We start from the raw sequence: 18,060 nt of genomic DNA, 5'->3' as shown, positions 1-18,060 counted from the left end.
TTTATTCCTTGTGTACTGGTTCATAAGGCCATGGAACAACCATACAACCACAACAGATGACGCATTGCAGACGTACAAAGGGCTGATCAGAACCAGGCTCTGGTTCTGTTCAACGCTGACCACAGCAGGGAGAGGGGAGGATACCAGGGTTGAAAAGCTGTCATATTTCCACCGAGAAGGGAGGGAGAGATTCCCGTGTGGTAGAACAGTAATAATAATGTGGCTGCACTTCACCAGAGCGAAGTTTGGAGCAGCGGGGCACAAAGAGGGAGGAGAGCATTTGTCATAGAAGTTCACAAGTGTCACCGGCACCACAAAAAGTACTGCAGCTCCTTAAACCCTATAAAACTAGGCTGCACGCCCGCATGTTCTTGATTAAAGGTCGGGGTGCTAAGCAGCGTGAGGCTAGGATGAAGGATGTGGTGGTGACGAGGCAGTCCCAGTCGTCAGCAGTTGGCTCACAGAGGCCACAGATGTTACGGTGTTGCCTTTGAAGCATGCCTCCTCCAAAATGTGAGCCATGTTTATCCCAAGTATTCTAGCTGGACACCCTTCATGCAGCCATTAAGCATGTTTTACTGACTTTGGCGGTTTGATTAGCTTGCATTAGTGTACAGTAGCACTGACATATATCTAATTTAGCTTGTATTTATCTTGGTGTCAAATCCACATTGCACATTTGCACCAACAAGCTGCAGATTTTATTAAATTAAGTGATTATTTAGTCAGTTTATGGATTGGCCTTCCATTGACGTCACATAACATAGATCTAAAGTTTAACATGACCTGGTTATATGTGGCAACACTGTTTGAGTTTACTTTTAATACAGTAATGTTTTATGTTCTCCAAAATTTGAAGTCTTTAAAGTTCTTTTGTGTGTGTGTGTTTAAAAAGGTGAATGTATGCCATCTGTGACAAGCAGAGGTTTCATTTGAGTCTATTGGTGTCAGTTTTGTGGACAGGTCTGTCATAATCTATTATTGCCCATGATATTTTCATTTGTAATGATGATAATTAAAGAAACAGTTCAGTCTCAACAAACTTACAGACTTAATGCCCTTTTCTGCATCATGGTGCAGCCTCGGACACATTCCTTACTCGTGTTAGAGGTATTGTAGCACATAACATTTCTCCATCTTCTGTCCTCAGCTCCCACTGACTTCAGTACTCCTTCCACTTGCCACCAACTTGTTTTCCCCATAACATTAGCCATCACTGGAAGTATTACTTGCTTGTCCTTCATCCTCTACCATATCGGCCCCTCTTTTATCAACACCATCAAAACATTGTCCTTTTAAAATAATTCCAAAAGGCCAATAGCGTTTATCGTTGCTCTGTAGCAATATACAGTTAGCCTTCCAATGTAATAAATATGGCACAGTCAGCCTTCAATGGGACAGGAGGAGGGTCCATATGTGGTCCACATGGTGAGAGATCATTTGAGTTCACTCAGTTTTATTCTCAGGACTTCCAAAGAGAGGTACTTTCAGGCAAATTTTATAATTCCACTTTTGTGATTTGTGGATTGTTCAATAGAAAAGGAAAACAACACTGGCTTAAAGACCAGATTGAGTTGTCAAATATTAGCCCATCTTTTGACTACTCCACAAATTCATTTCCTTTGCATTTAACCCATTACATACCCTTTACACAGTACACACAATAGCAAGCACACTCAGAGCAGTGGGTAGCTGATTTTAACCCAAGGTTTATTTATTTCTCTTCATAGCTGTGCAGCTACTTGCAAATTGGGGGAAAGAAAAACATGCTTAATGACTGTGGGCTCCTCAGCTAGTGAGAATGGAAAGAGGAAGACAAGGAGAGACTGAGAACACGACTTTGGGTGTAATTTGGGTGCAGCGTTTTCACACATTAAAAAAAAAGAACATACAGCAATTAACACTTTTAGAAACTGAATTAGAATAAAGAGTGAATATGTGGCTCTTTGCCTTACTCTAGTATTTATCAATGGCCTTTCAGTGCAGCACTGCCAGTCCTGAAGGAAACAATCCACATTCAACAGGGAGAAAGTGTTTATTATTGTCATGCTTAATAAAATAAGGAGGGCAGAATCTTTTATTCAGAGAACAGTAAGTGGCATTTGGATGTTTATTTCTGTTAAGTCCCACAGTCTCTGTTGGCTTTGGCTATTATTTATGAATTAACCGCTAAAAATTCCTCCAAAAATCCTTTCATAACACCACAGGAGGGCCGGCAAAGTGGGGCAGCTGAACTTTTGCCAAGCTGGATTTAAATTAGCAAGCGCTTGATTTTAGGTTGACAGATATTACTTTCGTGTGTGGAGTGTGTTGCAGTTGCCCTGTCTGTTTGAGTTGAGAGAAAACGACTGCATGCTCAAGGCTCTCTTACAATCCTCAGCTGGCTAAAAGTTCAGCTGCAAGTACATGCCGATGATACGGCCAAGTTACAGTCCTCCACTTACCAATCTTCTCATGCTAATGGGCTGATGCTACCTCTACAAAACTATGTGCAGCTTGATGGTTCGTATTTGTAACCGATTGTTTTTGATACCTTTGTAGAGCCGGTTAATGATTCCTTAATTTCCTTTCATCTGTCCCCTGCAAACATTTGCTGCTTTTTAGTTGTGTTTTTTTTACGGGTAGGTAGACACACATTGCTCCCGTTCACTGCATGCTTTTGTTTCGGTCCTGCAACAGGTTGGTCTTGCTGCTGGTTTAGTTTTAATAAACTTTTAACAAACTTCACACAGCAAAGTGGTCTGTTCCATTTTGGAAGTGGTGAAACTAAACATTTCCAATATCCCTGTTGTTTCCATATTCCCATAATAAATTGATATATTGCCCAGCCCTACTAAGAAGTTAGTTGATCAGTTGATTGTCTGTGTTTGTTCTCTTAGAGGACCCCATAAATACAATGTGTTTGGGCTAGAGGCCTCTGCTTCTCAGAAACAAACGCAGGCGGTATGTGTGTGTGCGTGCGCGTGTGTGTGTGTTTGTTCAGGAATGCCAGCAGGGAGCTTGTGTATGTATCTGCATCCATGCTTCAGTGTGTTTCTGTCACTCAGTGAGTGGCCCAGTGGGTTCAGACAATCCCAGCCTTTGTGTGTATGTCCTGCTGCCTCGCTCTGTACTGTACTGAATGTGCTCTGGGGAGCGAGGCGTGTGAAAATCCCACCCTTGCCCACCTAGAGACAGTCAGCTGTGTCCGCGGACGAGAAAGAAGCGGACGCAGAAGAGAAAGAGTGCTTGTGTGTGTGTGTGTGTGTGTGCGAGCGTGCCTGTGTTCGTGTGTGTGTAGGTTGGGAAGTGGTGGGTGAAAGCGGACACTTCACACCGAACAGCCTCTCTCTGTGTTGGACATTATAGCGAGATTCTTTATTATTCTTTTATTTCATTAACTGGGGAACCTAATGACCCGACAAATGACCCCTTAGCAGAGGCCATGCTGTTCTCTGAGAGTCCGCTTCGCTGTCGCTGCATGTCTGTCTCTTTCTCTTTGTCTGTGTGTCGCCCTGAACCATCTTTCATCATGATTTATAATCTTTATACGTCTTGAGACCATTCTCACCGCAGAGGAGTTGACATGACAGCCTGAAATACACAGAAAAAATGAAAAACACATGAATGATTGCTGAATTAAATATAAGTCCAATTGTTCTGTGATGCAAAAGATCAGAAACAAGGACATTATTTTAAATATTTACTAGAATTCTTCATTATTTAAAATCATTCTGGTTCTTAATTTCCTCTTGTCGTGTCAGGGTGTTTGATATGATTTTTGTATTGGTCATTGTTAATCAAATGATTGAAACCTGTTTTACTCGTGTTAGTTTGTGTCTAAAATTAATTACTGAAACAGATGCCAGTGTTGATTCCAGGTTTCATACGGGAAAGTTTTTTTTCTATTTGTCTGATTCTTCCTGTCTGTGTCTTCCTGTCCATATCTCCCGTCCAAGTGATTCACATGTGACTGAGTCCCTTGCATGAAACTCCTCAATTGGTCGCTTGTGTACTTGTGCTGTATTTTGGTACATAGCATGTGAAGATTCAAGAGGCGGATGTGGGAACGGTACAGTCTGGTGGAAGCCTAGTCACGTCCCATTGTCTCCAACCACAACACAGGATGTGGTGGATTCTAGTTTGGCGAGGTGCATGAATGATACACACACAATAATGAACAATGGCACACACACATACACTCAGGCTGGAGAGACAGGACACAGGTGACCTCATCCATGTGAGACAAAACCAATAGGCAAAATATCCGTCGTTCTGTTCAGGCCACAACTGAGGATGTTATTTGTTTAGCCCCAGGAGCTGCCTCCTATTGCTCAGACTAAATGTCAAGGCTCATCATTGCTGAATGAGAGTTTGCTGTGCAATTTGACTGCGTGGGGCGTCCCTGTGTGTTAACTGTCTTGAATAAAGGTGCTGTATGTTTATTCAGAAAGGTTGTTACGTCTCTTTTATACACGCGTATCGTCTTGTGCCTTTGCTGCAGCACCCATTCAGCACTGTAGGTAGTGCTTCTTTTTCTACTTCTTTTTAGGCACTCAGATATTACTCTTTCTTCTCCTCTCCTCTCCTCTCCTCTCTTTCATCCTTGCATCAGTCCGCCTTCGCTGTTTGTTTGTATTTGTGGCCGAGCTTCTCCAACCATGTAGACATATGCCCTGTTCTTCCTTTAATTGGTTCTCTGTATTCATGTGGGGATGCAGAGAGAGGCAGGAGACTGCAGGCAAAGCTGACTCTTAATAAATGTCAGTACACAGCCCGGGCTACGGATGGACAGCTCACTGATGGGCTGTTTATAACAAGGCGTCTCTTAATGCAAGGGGAGATGGGAGCTGAGGCGAAGATGCAGACATAAAGAAAAGGAAGGCATTAAGAAGGGATGATGTTTCTTGCCAACTAGAGATGAAGGGAAAAGACGGGAAGGGTGAGGCGAAGACAGAAATTGCTAACAGGGAGACAAAAAAAAGAACATGACCTTACCTCACAGCCTGAGGGCAGTGTTTGTGAAACCACATGGTGTGCATGACAGGATGCAGGTCACAGACAGGCACCGATGTATCTGTGTTTTGTGATTTATGCATATCAGTGCAGTTCGATTCTCAACCGTGCGCACATTCTCTGTTGCCAAGGTTCTTTAAAAAAGCTCAACTGATGCACTTTGGCTGCCCGTCAACTTGAGTCAGTCTTAACATATCAACATGCACAACCAACAAACAAAGCTAAAACTAAAGCAAGTGGACTTGTTTTAGTTTCTCGAAGATGCTGCTCCACTCATCCAAGTAACTTCTCCTCTTCTAAATGACTGGTAGGGAGTTTAAGTTTTTATTACGAACATCTGTGGGTAGCGTCCATCTGAAACTGCCTTGACTAAGGTCTGCAATAACCAGATACTCACATGTTTCCTTTATGTTTTGGAAAAACCAAGACCTAGAAGACAGAGATTTTAACATGTGCACCGATCAGGCATCAAATTATGACCACATTTCTGATTAGGGGTTGAACTCTTACTCTCTCTCTCTCTCACTACTCTGCCATGACGCTTTAACCGCAAAGTCGACTAGTCGACAAAGAAGATTAGACTAGAAGACAGGTGAGGAGCCCAGTGGGTCATTGTAGCAAACTGGCAGCGGTTTATCAAGTGTGGAAATACTTCACTAAAGATGAAGCCCATTCTACCGTGACATGCCGAATATGTAAGTCAGTCCTGAAATACAACAGAAGCACTACTGCATTACACACTCATCTGAAAAGGCATCCGTTAACGCTAGCAGGGGAACGGTCCAAATCCTCTCAGCGGCAGTCAATTAACAACTCATGTGTTTAGTTCTGTTGTGTTCTATTGTTTGGCTTTGTTACTGTGGTTGTACAGTGCGTTTTTGTTTTGGCCAAGAGAGAGAGCCGCATATTAGAAGTGTCAGGCTGACAGTGTTTATGGTGTTGACGGTAGCCTGCGTTCAAGCTTCAGTTGCCTTGCAGAAAAGCCTCTGTTGCAAACCGTTACTTTCTACTGTGTTTTTATGTGTGACGTCGCCGACTAGTCGACGTCGACTCGACTTTCACCACATATTAGTTGTTCAACCCCTATTTTTGATATTGTGCAGGTCTCCCTTGTGCCTCTAAAACAGTTGTGACTCATCAGAGAGTGGACATGGGCCTTCTGAGGGTGTCCTGTGGTGTCCTGGCAACAGGATGTTGTTAGTGGAGGCCTTTGGGTCCTATGGGTTGAGGGCCTCTGTGGATCATCCCACAGACACTTGATCAGTTTGGGATTTAGTTTGTTCCTGTGTGTGTCTGTGTCAGGCTGCATCCTGCTGGGGATGGCTGCTGCCATCAAGGAGTGTCATTGCTATGGGGTGGGAGGTGTCTGGTCTGGTCAAGGTGAGTTATTAACTTCGCCTGTTAGTGGTCATAATGTTGTGCCTGATCGGTGTACAAACACTGGTTAGGAAGTGAGCAAAGTAGTGAAAACAATCAGCTAAAATATTTGGATGGATTTCTTCCTGTTAGGCCGAGAACCTGCTGCCTCCTCCTTCGCAGTCTACAGACACTGCAAGGAGAAAATCCAAGTTTATTTTATTGTTTATTTATTTATTTATTTTTTGTCTGCCTTTTTTTTCTATTGATTGTCGCCACTGTCTCCCCCTGATGCAGAAGCATCCATTCCACACTTCTGCGCTGTTAGCTAGTCCCTGTGGTTTTCAGTGTTTAGATAAAACAAGAGCGTTATCAAAAGAACAATAAAAAAAAAGAAAAGAAAATAAGGGAGGATGAAATATCGTGACTGATGGAATGTTCTGGGCCCGTTCATTGCCAGGTGTTTTCTCCAAATCGTGGAAAGACACGTTGGCCCCTTTGTGTTATCTTTATGTTTTCGGGAGGTGTCTTAGTCTACATGATGGGCTGCTATCATGTCATGTATTGCATGTCATACGTCTGACGGAGGTTTGCAAAATAAGTTCTCTTCTCTTCTCTTCTCTTCTCTTCTCTTCTCTTCTCTTCTCTTCTCTTGGGCCTTTTGTGTGTGTGCACGTATCCGCTTGTGCTCATTTCTGTTATAAATACCACAGGTGATTGACGGTTTCTAGTGTTTGGCGTTGACAGCTCCTATTTGTTGCAGTCGAAGGGCTTTTAGTGAATGGCTGACGTTTTGAGGTTCCGTGTCTGTCACTGCGCTGCGTGGCTACAGGGCAGCGTTGTGGAGCGGACACCCCCCCCCCCCCCCACCTTTCAGTGTCCATGCACAGAGAATATGTGGCTCCTGCAGGCTGTTTTTATGAATAGCTCAGGCCTCAAAGGGTCATGGGAAGATTAAACATGGTTGATTTTTTTTAACTGTTTGTTGTTGACTGGCACTTTGCAGTTTTGCATGTAGGCACCGGCCACAGTGTTTACTGTTGAGTAAGATGAGGTGAATACCGTGTACTTCTATGAGTGATTAAAAGGAAAGCTAAATACTAGACAAATCAAGCACAGTTCCATAATGTCACATGCCCAAAACACCACTGCCTGGAGTTTCCACAGATGCCACAACCAATTATTTTGGTTTAGGCCCATTGCTATGTAGCTGACAGTTGGTTGCTTGCAGACATTCCTGCTGCTCCATCTATGTTCTCCCGATGCACCAAGTCCACGATCAGTATGGTGACTCCAGTGGTTTCGAACCAAAGTCATGAGCGGTGTTTTCTTGTGGTAAACATTTGGAGGAACTCCTAAATTGGTCGTTACATCAATTGTGTTTCTAAAAAAACTAAAAGAGATTAGTTCAACTTGGTACACACCCATTTCCCTTTGCAAAAGATTTGTTTGTCCGTCTTCGCTACAACGCAGAATTTCAATATTCAACATTTCATTATTACTGCTTGGTGTTTCCTGTATGCATGTCCCTCAAGAGTCACTTTCTGTGAGTGGTTGCCCCAGCTCTCTTTAGAGAAAGTGCATTAATACCCTCAGAGCAGTTGGAAAATATTCTTGGAATCTACATAATAATTGGCAACAATGGCTAACAAACCTTTCATTCATTCATTCATCTTCTGTAACAGCTTGTCCTGTGAAAGCTGGACAGGTCGCCAGTCTATCGCAGGGCTAACACAGAGAGACAGACAACCATTCACACTCACACTCACACCTACAGCCACTTTTGAATCACCAATAAACCTAACCAGCATGTCTTTGGATGGTGGGAGGAAGCCGGAGTACTCGGAGAGAACCCACGCTGACACAGGGAGAACATGCAGACTCCACACAGAAAGGCCCCAGTCGGCCTGGATTCGAACCAGGAACCTTCTTGCTGTGAGGCATCAGTGCTAACCGCCCCCCTTTATAAAAAGTAAATGTTAAAACATTCCTCACATGTCATTAATGGTAATGAGTCTTTCCTTTGAATTACATCGCTTTGATAATTAGGATTTTGAGTAGAGAAAATACACGAGGGCACAGTGAAAGTTTTAACCAACACCAGCGATCACTTATTTCCTATTAATCACAGTTGCACTAAATCTAATCCAAATACTTTTACTCTGTACTGTGTATAATAGCATGCATGCTAAGTGACTAAGGGAATACCCCACAGCAAGTCTGAGTTTGAGAAATGCTTGTTTTAATAGATCATGACATTTAGAAATTTTCAGGGTCAGTAGCATGGTGTAATTGCCATATTATGCCACCCTCTCCTTGTTTGGCAAATGAAGTTAGAATACATATTAGATTTATGATCTATTACATTTTGTTAGATTAGCGTCTGTCTAATTCAGGGGGGTACAAACTAGGCAAAACTCAACAGGGTGCCTGAAGTAAGATAGATGGGCAGAAAGAGAGCATAAAGGAGGATGCAGCACACCTACAGCACTTACTCAAACAACAAAAATCTTTATGGAGACCTTAAAAGTCTGTGTTTTGACAGCACAGCTGCCTTTGTTTGAGTATCCGTTTTGTGACGGACAGCTATGCAACTGAACAAACATCCTCAAGCACACTGAACACGCTCTTATATACAAGCAGAGAGGGCCCACATTTCATTATTGTCTCAATACGTTGTTCTGTTTACACTGCGGCTGCAGATGTGTACCTTCTCATGGTTGTTGGCTTAACAAACAAACAGAAGTTTTGAGTTCTGAAATTCAGTTTTATTTCACTTTATTTCTGATTTATTTATTTTTTAAAAAAAGCATAAGTTATGATGAAATCCCAGTTAATTTGACATAATTACAGCTTTGTTTGTGCTGTCACCACCAAAAGAAAACCATGTCCTCCTTCAGTAACCCCCCGCTGATCGCTCCATAGCAAGATGACAGAATTCAGCTCAAACAGCCAGGGAAGCTGTTGAATGCTGGCTGGCACAGGCACAAAGAAGAGGGGGAGATCGGCAGACATCTATATCCTAAGCTAATTGCTATACAGCAGTGTACAGACTAGAGGTGTTCCCGTAACCTGACAGTTTATAAAGACACAGCATGCACAAAGTTGTTGAACCAGTGCGTACCCATGGCAGCATAGCATAACATAACAGCCGTTTATTTCCCAAGACAAAATAGAAAAATGTCTTTCACCGTTGAGTTTTCTCAGTGGCAGAAGCCTGTAGTTGGACAAACTGTCAAAGAGTTCAAAGTCATAAAAGACGTGCAACGTAGCAAAGTCACAGGAGGCTTATTGTGTAATATACCATGTCTTCCTTCTGCACAGCACTTCAGCTGGTGTAATTGCAATTTCCCTTTCTTTCAAATCTAATTTAATGCTGCTCGAGTGTCATATTAAAAAAAATAAAAGGAATAAAAATAGAAAGGTGGGATGATTACTTTTTTACTAAAACCTATTTGTCAGGCAGAGATGATCTATGGGGCATTTTGTGCATTTCTGGAAGAGGTGCTAATTGTTAAAGCATCATTTTAATTATTACATTAAAAACACTGACAGGGAGAAGTAAATAACATTAACTATCTTGTAACTATACAATATTCTGCAGGGAAACTTTTAGACCTGGCATTTGTGTGGATGTTACTTAGACAAGTACCACCCACCAAGACCAGACCAGGCACCCCCACCCCATAGCAATGACACTCCTTGATGGCACGAGACACACAAAACAGTTTAGGAACAACTAAAAAAAACATGAAAAACAGCATAAGGTGTTGACCTGGCCTCTAAATTCACTAGATCCTAAACTGATCTGGTATCTGTAGGATGATCTACAGAGGCCCCTCCCCTCAACTCACAGGACCCAAAGCCCCATCACAAGGTGTTTACGCTTGGTCCCATTAACTCTAGGATGGATCTGTTTTTCCTTTTTCAGTGTTTTCATGCACTTCCCTGCTAATTCACCTGCTGTGAAAGTGACAGTATATCTGGAACAAGTGACGAGCTCTGCACACTCCACATGAGCACCAAGTTAGCCCAGAGGAAACACACTTGTCCATCTCTGCAGGGAGCTGCTTCTGTCTTCTTTTTTTTTTTCCATTAGTGTTATGTTTTTAGGATGGCTTGGTGCTCCAACCCAGTTTTTATTGAGCATTAAGACTGACAGCCTGAAGACAGAGTATAAAGACAAGCAGTGCACCGCATGAAATATAAGTTATGTTATCAAGAGAACATTAAAGATGGATGCAGATCTTTAAGAATTATGAAGGAACACAGACATTCCTTTGAGCATAACGCTCCGCTGTAATGCCATTACAAATCAAATTCTGCTCATCTGCACAGTGTTGCGTGTGCATGCATACAGCACAACTCAGAAACTTCTCCGTCTTTCTCCAAAACGCACAAACTTTCCCACAGCAACACCTGCCATTTACCTAGACTGCTGGAGATTGATTGGCACTTGTTGTCGACACTTGAGCCTGATTTGCTTCTCTTCGTATCTGTCTGGTATTGACTTTGCCGTGCATATTTTAGGATTACTTCACCCGGCAGACAGCTTCACCCAGACGCTGAAGAGTGTTGTCCCCTCTCCTTTTCTCACTCTCTCTGTGAATTTATAGACGGCTCTATTGTGTTATTAGGTCCAAAATAAGATGTCTGACACACAATTCTTTATAGTTTGATGTTTGTGATGTTTTTAGTTGTTAGTTGCAATAAAAGCCCTCTTGGGTAATCACAGTGTTTCATTCTCTCACTCAAGCTACCACTCTCTGTCACTGAGCGTCTTCACTTTGTCCTCTTCTCTTGTCTTTCACCGTGCCACTCCTCTTCCCTCTTTGTTTTCATCAGCCTCTCTTCCTTGTCATCTTTTACTCCCCGGCTCTATTCCCTCCGTGCCTTTCTTTGCTTTTATCAGGCCGAAGTAAGAAATTCCGTTTCTGTGAAACACTCAGAAAAAAAAAATAAAAAAAAAATCACTGCTTTGACAAGTGTTTCAGATCCAAGTTGTACTTTATCGCGCCGAGGCAAATAATTGATGAAGAGTGTATTCTTGTGTACGCCCGGCCCCATTCACCGGGACTCCTCGTGTTATCAGAATAGCTAATGCCATGCCTTATATAAATTGACAAAACTGACGCCACTAAGCACCTAACCACCTAATAAAGTCTTTTTTTTCCTCACACATTGATTGGTTCACCTAATGATCCAAGAAACCTCTTGAAGCTGAATACTATAAAATCTTAAAAGGATAGTTAGGTGCACTGCTAAAGAAACTAAGCTACGAACTGCTGTGGATGGGGTCGTCAACAAAATGTATTTTATCCGCCAACAAGAAAAAAAAAATGTATGTCAGTTTAATTGTAGGCTATATTTAGAATATTATCACCGCTTTCAGACAGCCTTTGACGGCGAGGAACCACAGTCGTCATATCGCTCTCTTCAAAGCCACCACACACCGCTGATAAACAGTAATTTTACCTCACAGACCGCTGGAGATGCTGGTCTACCGCGGTGCATCTTTGGATCCACACTAATGCGTTGTAATGTGTTCCGTGAGGTAAAATTACTGTTTTTATCAATGAACCCTGGTGTGGACGATCACTGTAACAACGTCAGGTCAAAACTCCACAAGTCACAAAGACGGTCAGACAGGCAGGCAGTACAAAAATTAAACACTCGCACTCATTTAAGTCTGTAAAGAAAACAGACCTGTTGGATGAATTAATCAAGGTTTGTTTGACCTGATGCTGCAAAGTTAATTTAGACAATCAGTGCTTGACTCGTTTTCCATCCAGCAGATAGTTCACTCTGACTCCAAAAAAAAAAAAAAAAAACAGAACCAACATTTATGCTGATCCATTTAAATAGTTTTGAGACATTTCAACACCCATTACAGTTGCTGCTCCAGATAAAAAACAGTCAAGCGACGACTAGAGTTAATAGAAATAGGGCGTACAGTACATATCTGTGCTACATTCGTGGCAGTCCTTCTAAAAATAGCTGAAGCAATTCTCTGAAAAAGCAAAAACTGACAACCCAGTGATGGTGCTAGAGGAAAAGTTAACCCTAAAGACGTACGGCTTAGTCCTCCGGGGACCATCTTTTTCTGAAAATGTCGTGCCAGTCGTTATTGTAGTTGTTTCAATCACTCTCAAACACTGAGCCAACATTGTAATAGCATAACATATTATATGCCACCATTTAGAAGTAAAACTCTTAAGAGAATACGAGCAATAATCCTTTATGACAAAACTCAAACAGGAAGTGAGTTTTACTTTGGATCTTTGTCTTCTATTCCAAATAATTGTTGTATCCTCATGCCAAAGGCGTCCTCATCTCTTTCTGGCTTTGTGGTCTCATCTGTGGAGCTGCAACTTAATATTTAGTTTCAAAAGTTCCTGAAGCACAAGTGTGGAGAGCTTTCCCTAATTTATTTTATTAGCTCCTTTTCTCCTTCGCTAATTTCTTCTAAATTGATTCTCCGTGCGTTGGAGCTCCCTTAGCGCGTAGCCTGCATTGCAGTAAATGTAGCCTAGCATGTAGTGCATATGGAACACCAGATGCAAGTGAATTAATGATTATCTTCACGGGTTAATCCTGTTTTGTGCATCCCGACACACGCAGCTTTTTTGGCACTCAGGCAGACGAAATGTGTACGTAAACGGGCGTCTGTGTGTGTGTATGTGCGTCCTCGTTGCGTGGAGCTGCGATGATGATCATGATGCATCCTATCCCCATTAGTGTTAGCCTAGATCTGTCAGAGCCTTGTTGGGTTACTGCCGGGCAAAATTGCAACCCTGAGGAACAATGTGATGGGCCAAACACACACAAACGCACGCACAAACACACACAAACGCTCACACACTTGTTGGTAAGTTCCCTAGACGAAACTCTTTCCTTGAAAACCAGAACGCGCTGTCGATCTTACTTTGACACGAGCGCAAACACACATGGAACTTAATCCATAACCCCTGTGTGGAAGACAGGAAGTGTTACAGTTTGTTGTTTTCACTTTATTGTAGCTTAGTTTTGATCCCCATCATATTTTTGGTTGCACCCTGTCTTACCTTTGCCAGACAATAATAAAGATAGTTCAGGGAGCTGGTGGGTTTTCACCTCTTTGTCTATCTAGGCTGTTGGTGTTCCTAAGACACAAGCACATTAAAGACTATAAACCTAAGCATAGCATAGGATTTTGCTCGTAGTAATAGTGTTTGCCACAGTGGAGATGAACAGAATAAGAGTTGTGTGAAGTGAGACCGAAGCGCTCTGCGTTCATCGTTCACCTAATTAAATTGCACGCACAATTTGTATTTGAAATCAAATCATTTCCTAACGGCAGCCCTGTTTCCTCAGAGGATTTATCACCTTGCAGAGCCGCTTTGATGTCTTCTTTTCATTGTATCTCACTCAATAACAAAATTTTAATGAATTGTTTTATTACCTGTTGGGTTGTCCTTGCAGCACTCCCTCTGCCGTAGCTAAACTCTGAAGACTGTCCTACATTTTTTTATTTTTTTTTTTGTGCAGTGGAGCTGCTGTGAAGAGTGAGCTCTGACAAGACAACCACCCTCTGTGTTCCCCTTTATGGACTTTTAACGTAGCTTCTAATTAATATCTCTGGCATTAATTTGTTGTGACACGCGGCCTCCCTCCACCCACCCAACCAGCCAACCAGCCAGCCAGTTAACTCCAAGCCCCCGAGCCCCGTTTAGTCTCTAAGCTGTAGTTGAGAGCGCACAATGTGACGACTGACATGGGGTTTTTACTGTGCTCGGGCACGGATTTCTTTCTTTTTCTTTCTTTCTTTGTGTCTATCCTTCGTTTATTCTTTCCTTCTTTTGCCCTCCTCGTCGGTACAAGGAGTTTTGTGCCGTCATCAGCATTCATTGAAACAGCAGTGAGTGCACTTTGGTTGGCTTCGAGGCGGCCCTTCTCATTCTGTGCTGCCCAGAAACCATTTCACATATTATAGCTATTTTCTCAATGATGGTGTTGATAAAGTCCCGCCATTACACCCGCTCACACAGGAGGATTATTGTCCAGTATTTGTTTCTGATGGGGCGATGATGATGATGATGATGATGATGATGGTGGTGGTGGTGGTGGTGTTGATGATGACAGCAGTCCAGTGATGGCTTGCCTTGGTCTTTTTATGATTTTCTGCAGAGCCTTGCTTCCCTTGATAATTTGCCAGTTTGCTGTATTTTTAAAGAGGAAAGAGGGAAAAACGAAAAGCTCCGAGGTGAACCTAAGAAGCACATGATGCAATGTGCAGTAAGGAATTGATATTCAGGAATTAACATAGTATTGGTAATGAAACTGATGTAAAAATAAAACTTAGAAATACATGAGTGGGGTTCACATATCTCCATTACTTTTACAGCTTTGTAAAACACAAACTCCATTTTATTGCTGAGAATCTGTTTAACTTGTGTCGTCTTCAGTGTTTTCATAACTTCCATTGCCCCAGTTTTAAAGAAGTAAAAAAGAGAGGTTTTGATCCTCATCGACATACACTGTATTGCCAAAAGTATTCACTCACCCATCCAAATAATTGAACTCAGGTGTTCCAATCACTTCCATGGCTACAGGTGCATAAAATCAACCACCTAGGCGTGCAGACTGCTTCTACAAACATTTGTGAAAGAATGGGTCGCTCTCAGGAGCTCAGTGAATTCCAGCGTGGTACTGTGATAGGATGCCACTTGTGCAACAAGTCCAGTCGTGAAATTTCCTCGGTACTAAATATTCTACAATCAACAGTGTGTCAGTGGTATTACAACAAAGTGGAAGCGATTGGGAACGACAGCAATTCATCCACGAAGTGGCAGGCCACGTAAAATGACAGAGCGCAGAGGTTGCCAACTTTCTGCAGAGTCAAACGCCACACACCTCCAAACTTCATGTGGCCTTCAGATTAGCTCAAGAATAGTGCATAGAGAGCTTCAGTGTGCCGGATGCAGTAGTGTAAAGCACGCGTAAAGACGTGTTCTCTGGAGTGACAAATCACGGTTCTCCATCTGGAAATTTGATGGATGAATCTGGGTTTGACGGTTGCCAGGAGAACGATACTTGTCTGACTGCATTGTGCCAAGTGTGAAGTTTAGTGGAGGGGGGATTATGGTGTGGGGTTGTTTTTCAGGAGTTTGGCTTGGCTCCTTAGTTCCACTGAGACCAGGTCAACACCTTGTGCTGTTCTTCATGTTTTTTTTTTCTTGAGATGTTCCTAAACCGTTTTTGTGTGTGTGCCTGTGTCAGGCTGCATCCTGCTGGGGATGGCTGCTGCCGTCAAGGAGTGTCATTGCTATGGGGTGGGGGTGCCTGGTCTGGTCTAGGTGGGTGCTACATGTCTAAGTAACATCTACATGAATGCCAGGTCCAAACGTTTCTCAGCAGAACATTGACCTGTCACAGGATGGTCGATGTTATTAACTTCTCCTGTCAGTGGTTTTAATGTTGTGGCTGATCAGTGTAAAACTTATGCATATTGTCCCAATCCTCCTGAATGTATTTTTTTTTTTTTTTTTTTATCTGCTACATATTTGGGTTACACGGAGCTACAAATGACACAGCCGGCCTGAACTTCTTTAAAAGTAAGCCAACGGAACGTAGATGGGTTTTCTCTCCATAAATTGGTGGACAGTGAGTTTGCCGCCTGTGTATTTTTAAACACGGTTGGACAAGCCTTAGAGGATAGTACATACTGGCCATAGAGTAGTAATAATTAATGAAGGCTTTTATAGAAAGCACAAGAAGGGAGCTGGAGAAGTTTCACTCGTGCTCTTATCGCTGCCGTAACTTAGTTTTCTTATTTGTTGGGCTGTTTGTTCCCGTCACTCTTGTGCCCTTTTCTCACTACATCTAATCTCATCGCTCTCTCTCTTTCTCTCCAGGTTCAGGAAAACGTCTTTGTTGAGTTTAACCACCAGGAAATGCTTGAGCTCTACAACAAGGTCTGTTTTTTTTGTGTCGTTTTGTGTTTGTGTGTTCACACATTAAATTCAGCCCATTTAGTTTCTTTGGGTTTCAATGCTTAGTCGGCAGAAGTCGACCTGACAATATCCATCTGCTTGCCTGCCTCTTTCTCTTTCATACTTTCACACACTTTGTTTTCTCCCTCTCTCTTTCTTCTCCCTCTTTGTGCGTGTGCATCTTTTGCGTTCTCCTGCTTTCCAAGCACTGAACATTTCTCCTCTTTCTTTCAGCTCGAAGTCGTGCAAGGACAGTTGGATTCCCTTACTTGATGCCCGATGCTCTTTGTGCAACCACACACCCTCTGTGTTGTTAGTGTTTATGCTGCCAGCTGTGCCAGCTGTTTAGAGGCATAGCTGTTCCTTTCTTGCTGTGATTTTTCAGAGAAAACTCAAAGTTCCAGGAAGGTGTTTACTTCCATATTTCCATCACTTAAATTCACAGGGATACATCTGATTGTGCGTGGATTATTTTATATGAAATGCCCCTCTACTTTGTCAGTATAATCTGTATTTAAACACAATTATTTGTAACATTTTTGGAGACCACGTGGTGAGTGAGTTAACGCCTGATTTCCTTACACGTTACTTTTAAGATGATAAAAATGTCATTAAAACTGTAGTTGTACCCTGAGGAAAAGCAAATGAATTGTCAAAATGCCATTTGTGCCGAAGGAAATTGATTTTGTATCTTGGAGAATGAACGACATGCCAATCGAATAAAATCTGAAGTGGAGGTGAAATTCATCCAAACTGTTGTTACTTAGTGAAGGCTCATTATTTCTCATTAAGACCAACCTGGACTGCTGGTTCAACAGATGGGAGTTCTTGGAGGCAGAGCAGACCTCCAGTGTGTGTGCGTGTGTGCGTGTGTGTGTGTGTGTTTAGATGGATGCATGAATATGTCCTTGTTCATGGATCTGGATCTGTGTGCGTCTGTGTGCATAAATTCCTTTCATCCTCACATCTTATCCAAGCTTGAGAAGTTCCCTGAATCCCAGGTTTTGTTCTGCCTCAGAGATCTAGTAAACCAAACCTAGTAAACCAAAGCTGCTCAGCTGCTGAGATCTGTTGTGCTTGGCTTTTTAACCAAACAGAAGAAATTATTTATTACATGATTAGTCAGACTCAGGGATGAACCGATCAATTGTCAACAGTTGGCCGTTGGATGATCTGGTGTCAGGCCTAGCTTCCCTATTTATTCCAGCATGTTCCGCACCATTGCGACTAATTTATACCTCTGATGCCTGCATATCAGCTGATTCAGCAATTGTTTTTCTCTCTCTCTGCGTCGCTGAGAGATTCCTCTGATTGGCTGATCAGTTTAGAGAACCTGTGCATGAGAAGTTGAAAGGGCAACTTTCCTTGTTCTCTCATTCTTACTCGTGTATACTTTCAGAGTCGCTCATCTACTCTTTGCCTTTTTTTGGAAGGAGGAACAGAGGAGGGACGAAGAGTATGCTTTATTATTTACCTGTCAGTTGACCTAAAGAACATCTGTGCTTATGAATAATTCAAGAAGAAGAGAAACATAATTTGCGAAGCAGACAAAAGTTAGCTGTCTTGTTTTAAGGCCGAGGCGTCTTCAGACATTTTGAAGGAGCCAGCTGAAGCGGTCTGAAGCTGTTTGCATTTGGGACATTTAATGTTAAGGTAATCATCCTTCTGGGGGATATGCAGCGAACTCTTTGGAGAGGTAACTCATTCTACCTGGCCGGTAAACACCTTGTGATCCCCC

General features: G+C 42.5%; 1 protein-coding gene across 1 annotated transcript in view; it reads left to right on the top strand.

Annotated features, from left to right (window-relative positions):
- Positions 1–17,158, top strand: part of commd10 (COMM domain containing 10) — a 57,503-nt gene extending 40,345 nt beyond the window's left edge. The window contains exons 6-7 of the mRNA XM_084551129.1: positions 16,245–16,304; positions 16,557–17,158. Coding sequence (XP_084407255.1) covers positions 16,245–16,304; positions 16,557–16,595 — 99 coding nt within the window. The 3' untranslated portion in view covers positions 16,596–17,158. The remainder of the gene's footprint in view (positions 1–16,244; positions 16,305–16,556) is intronic.
- The last annotated feature ends 902 nt before the right edge of the window (positions 17,159–18,060 follow it).

This window comes from Chelon labrosus (assembly GCF_963514085.1).
Source record: "Chelon labrosus genome assembly, chromosome: 9".
NCBI lineage: Eukaryota > Metazoa > Chordata > Actinopteri > Mugiliformes > Mugilidae > Chelon > Chelon labrosus.
The sequence above is the reverse complement of the archived record's forward strand: the minus strand, read 5'-3'. Positions and strand labels throughout refer to the sequence as shown.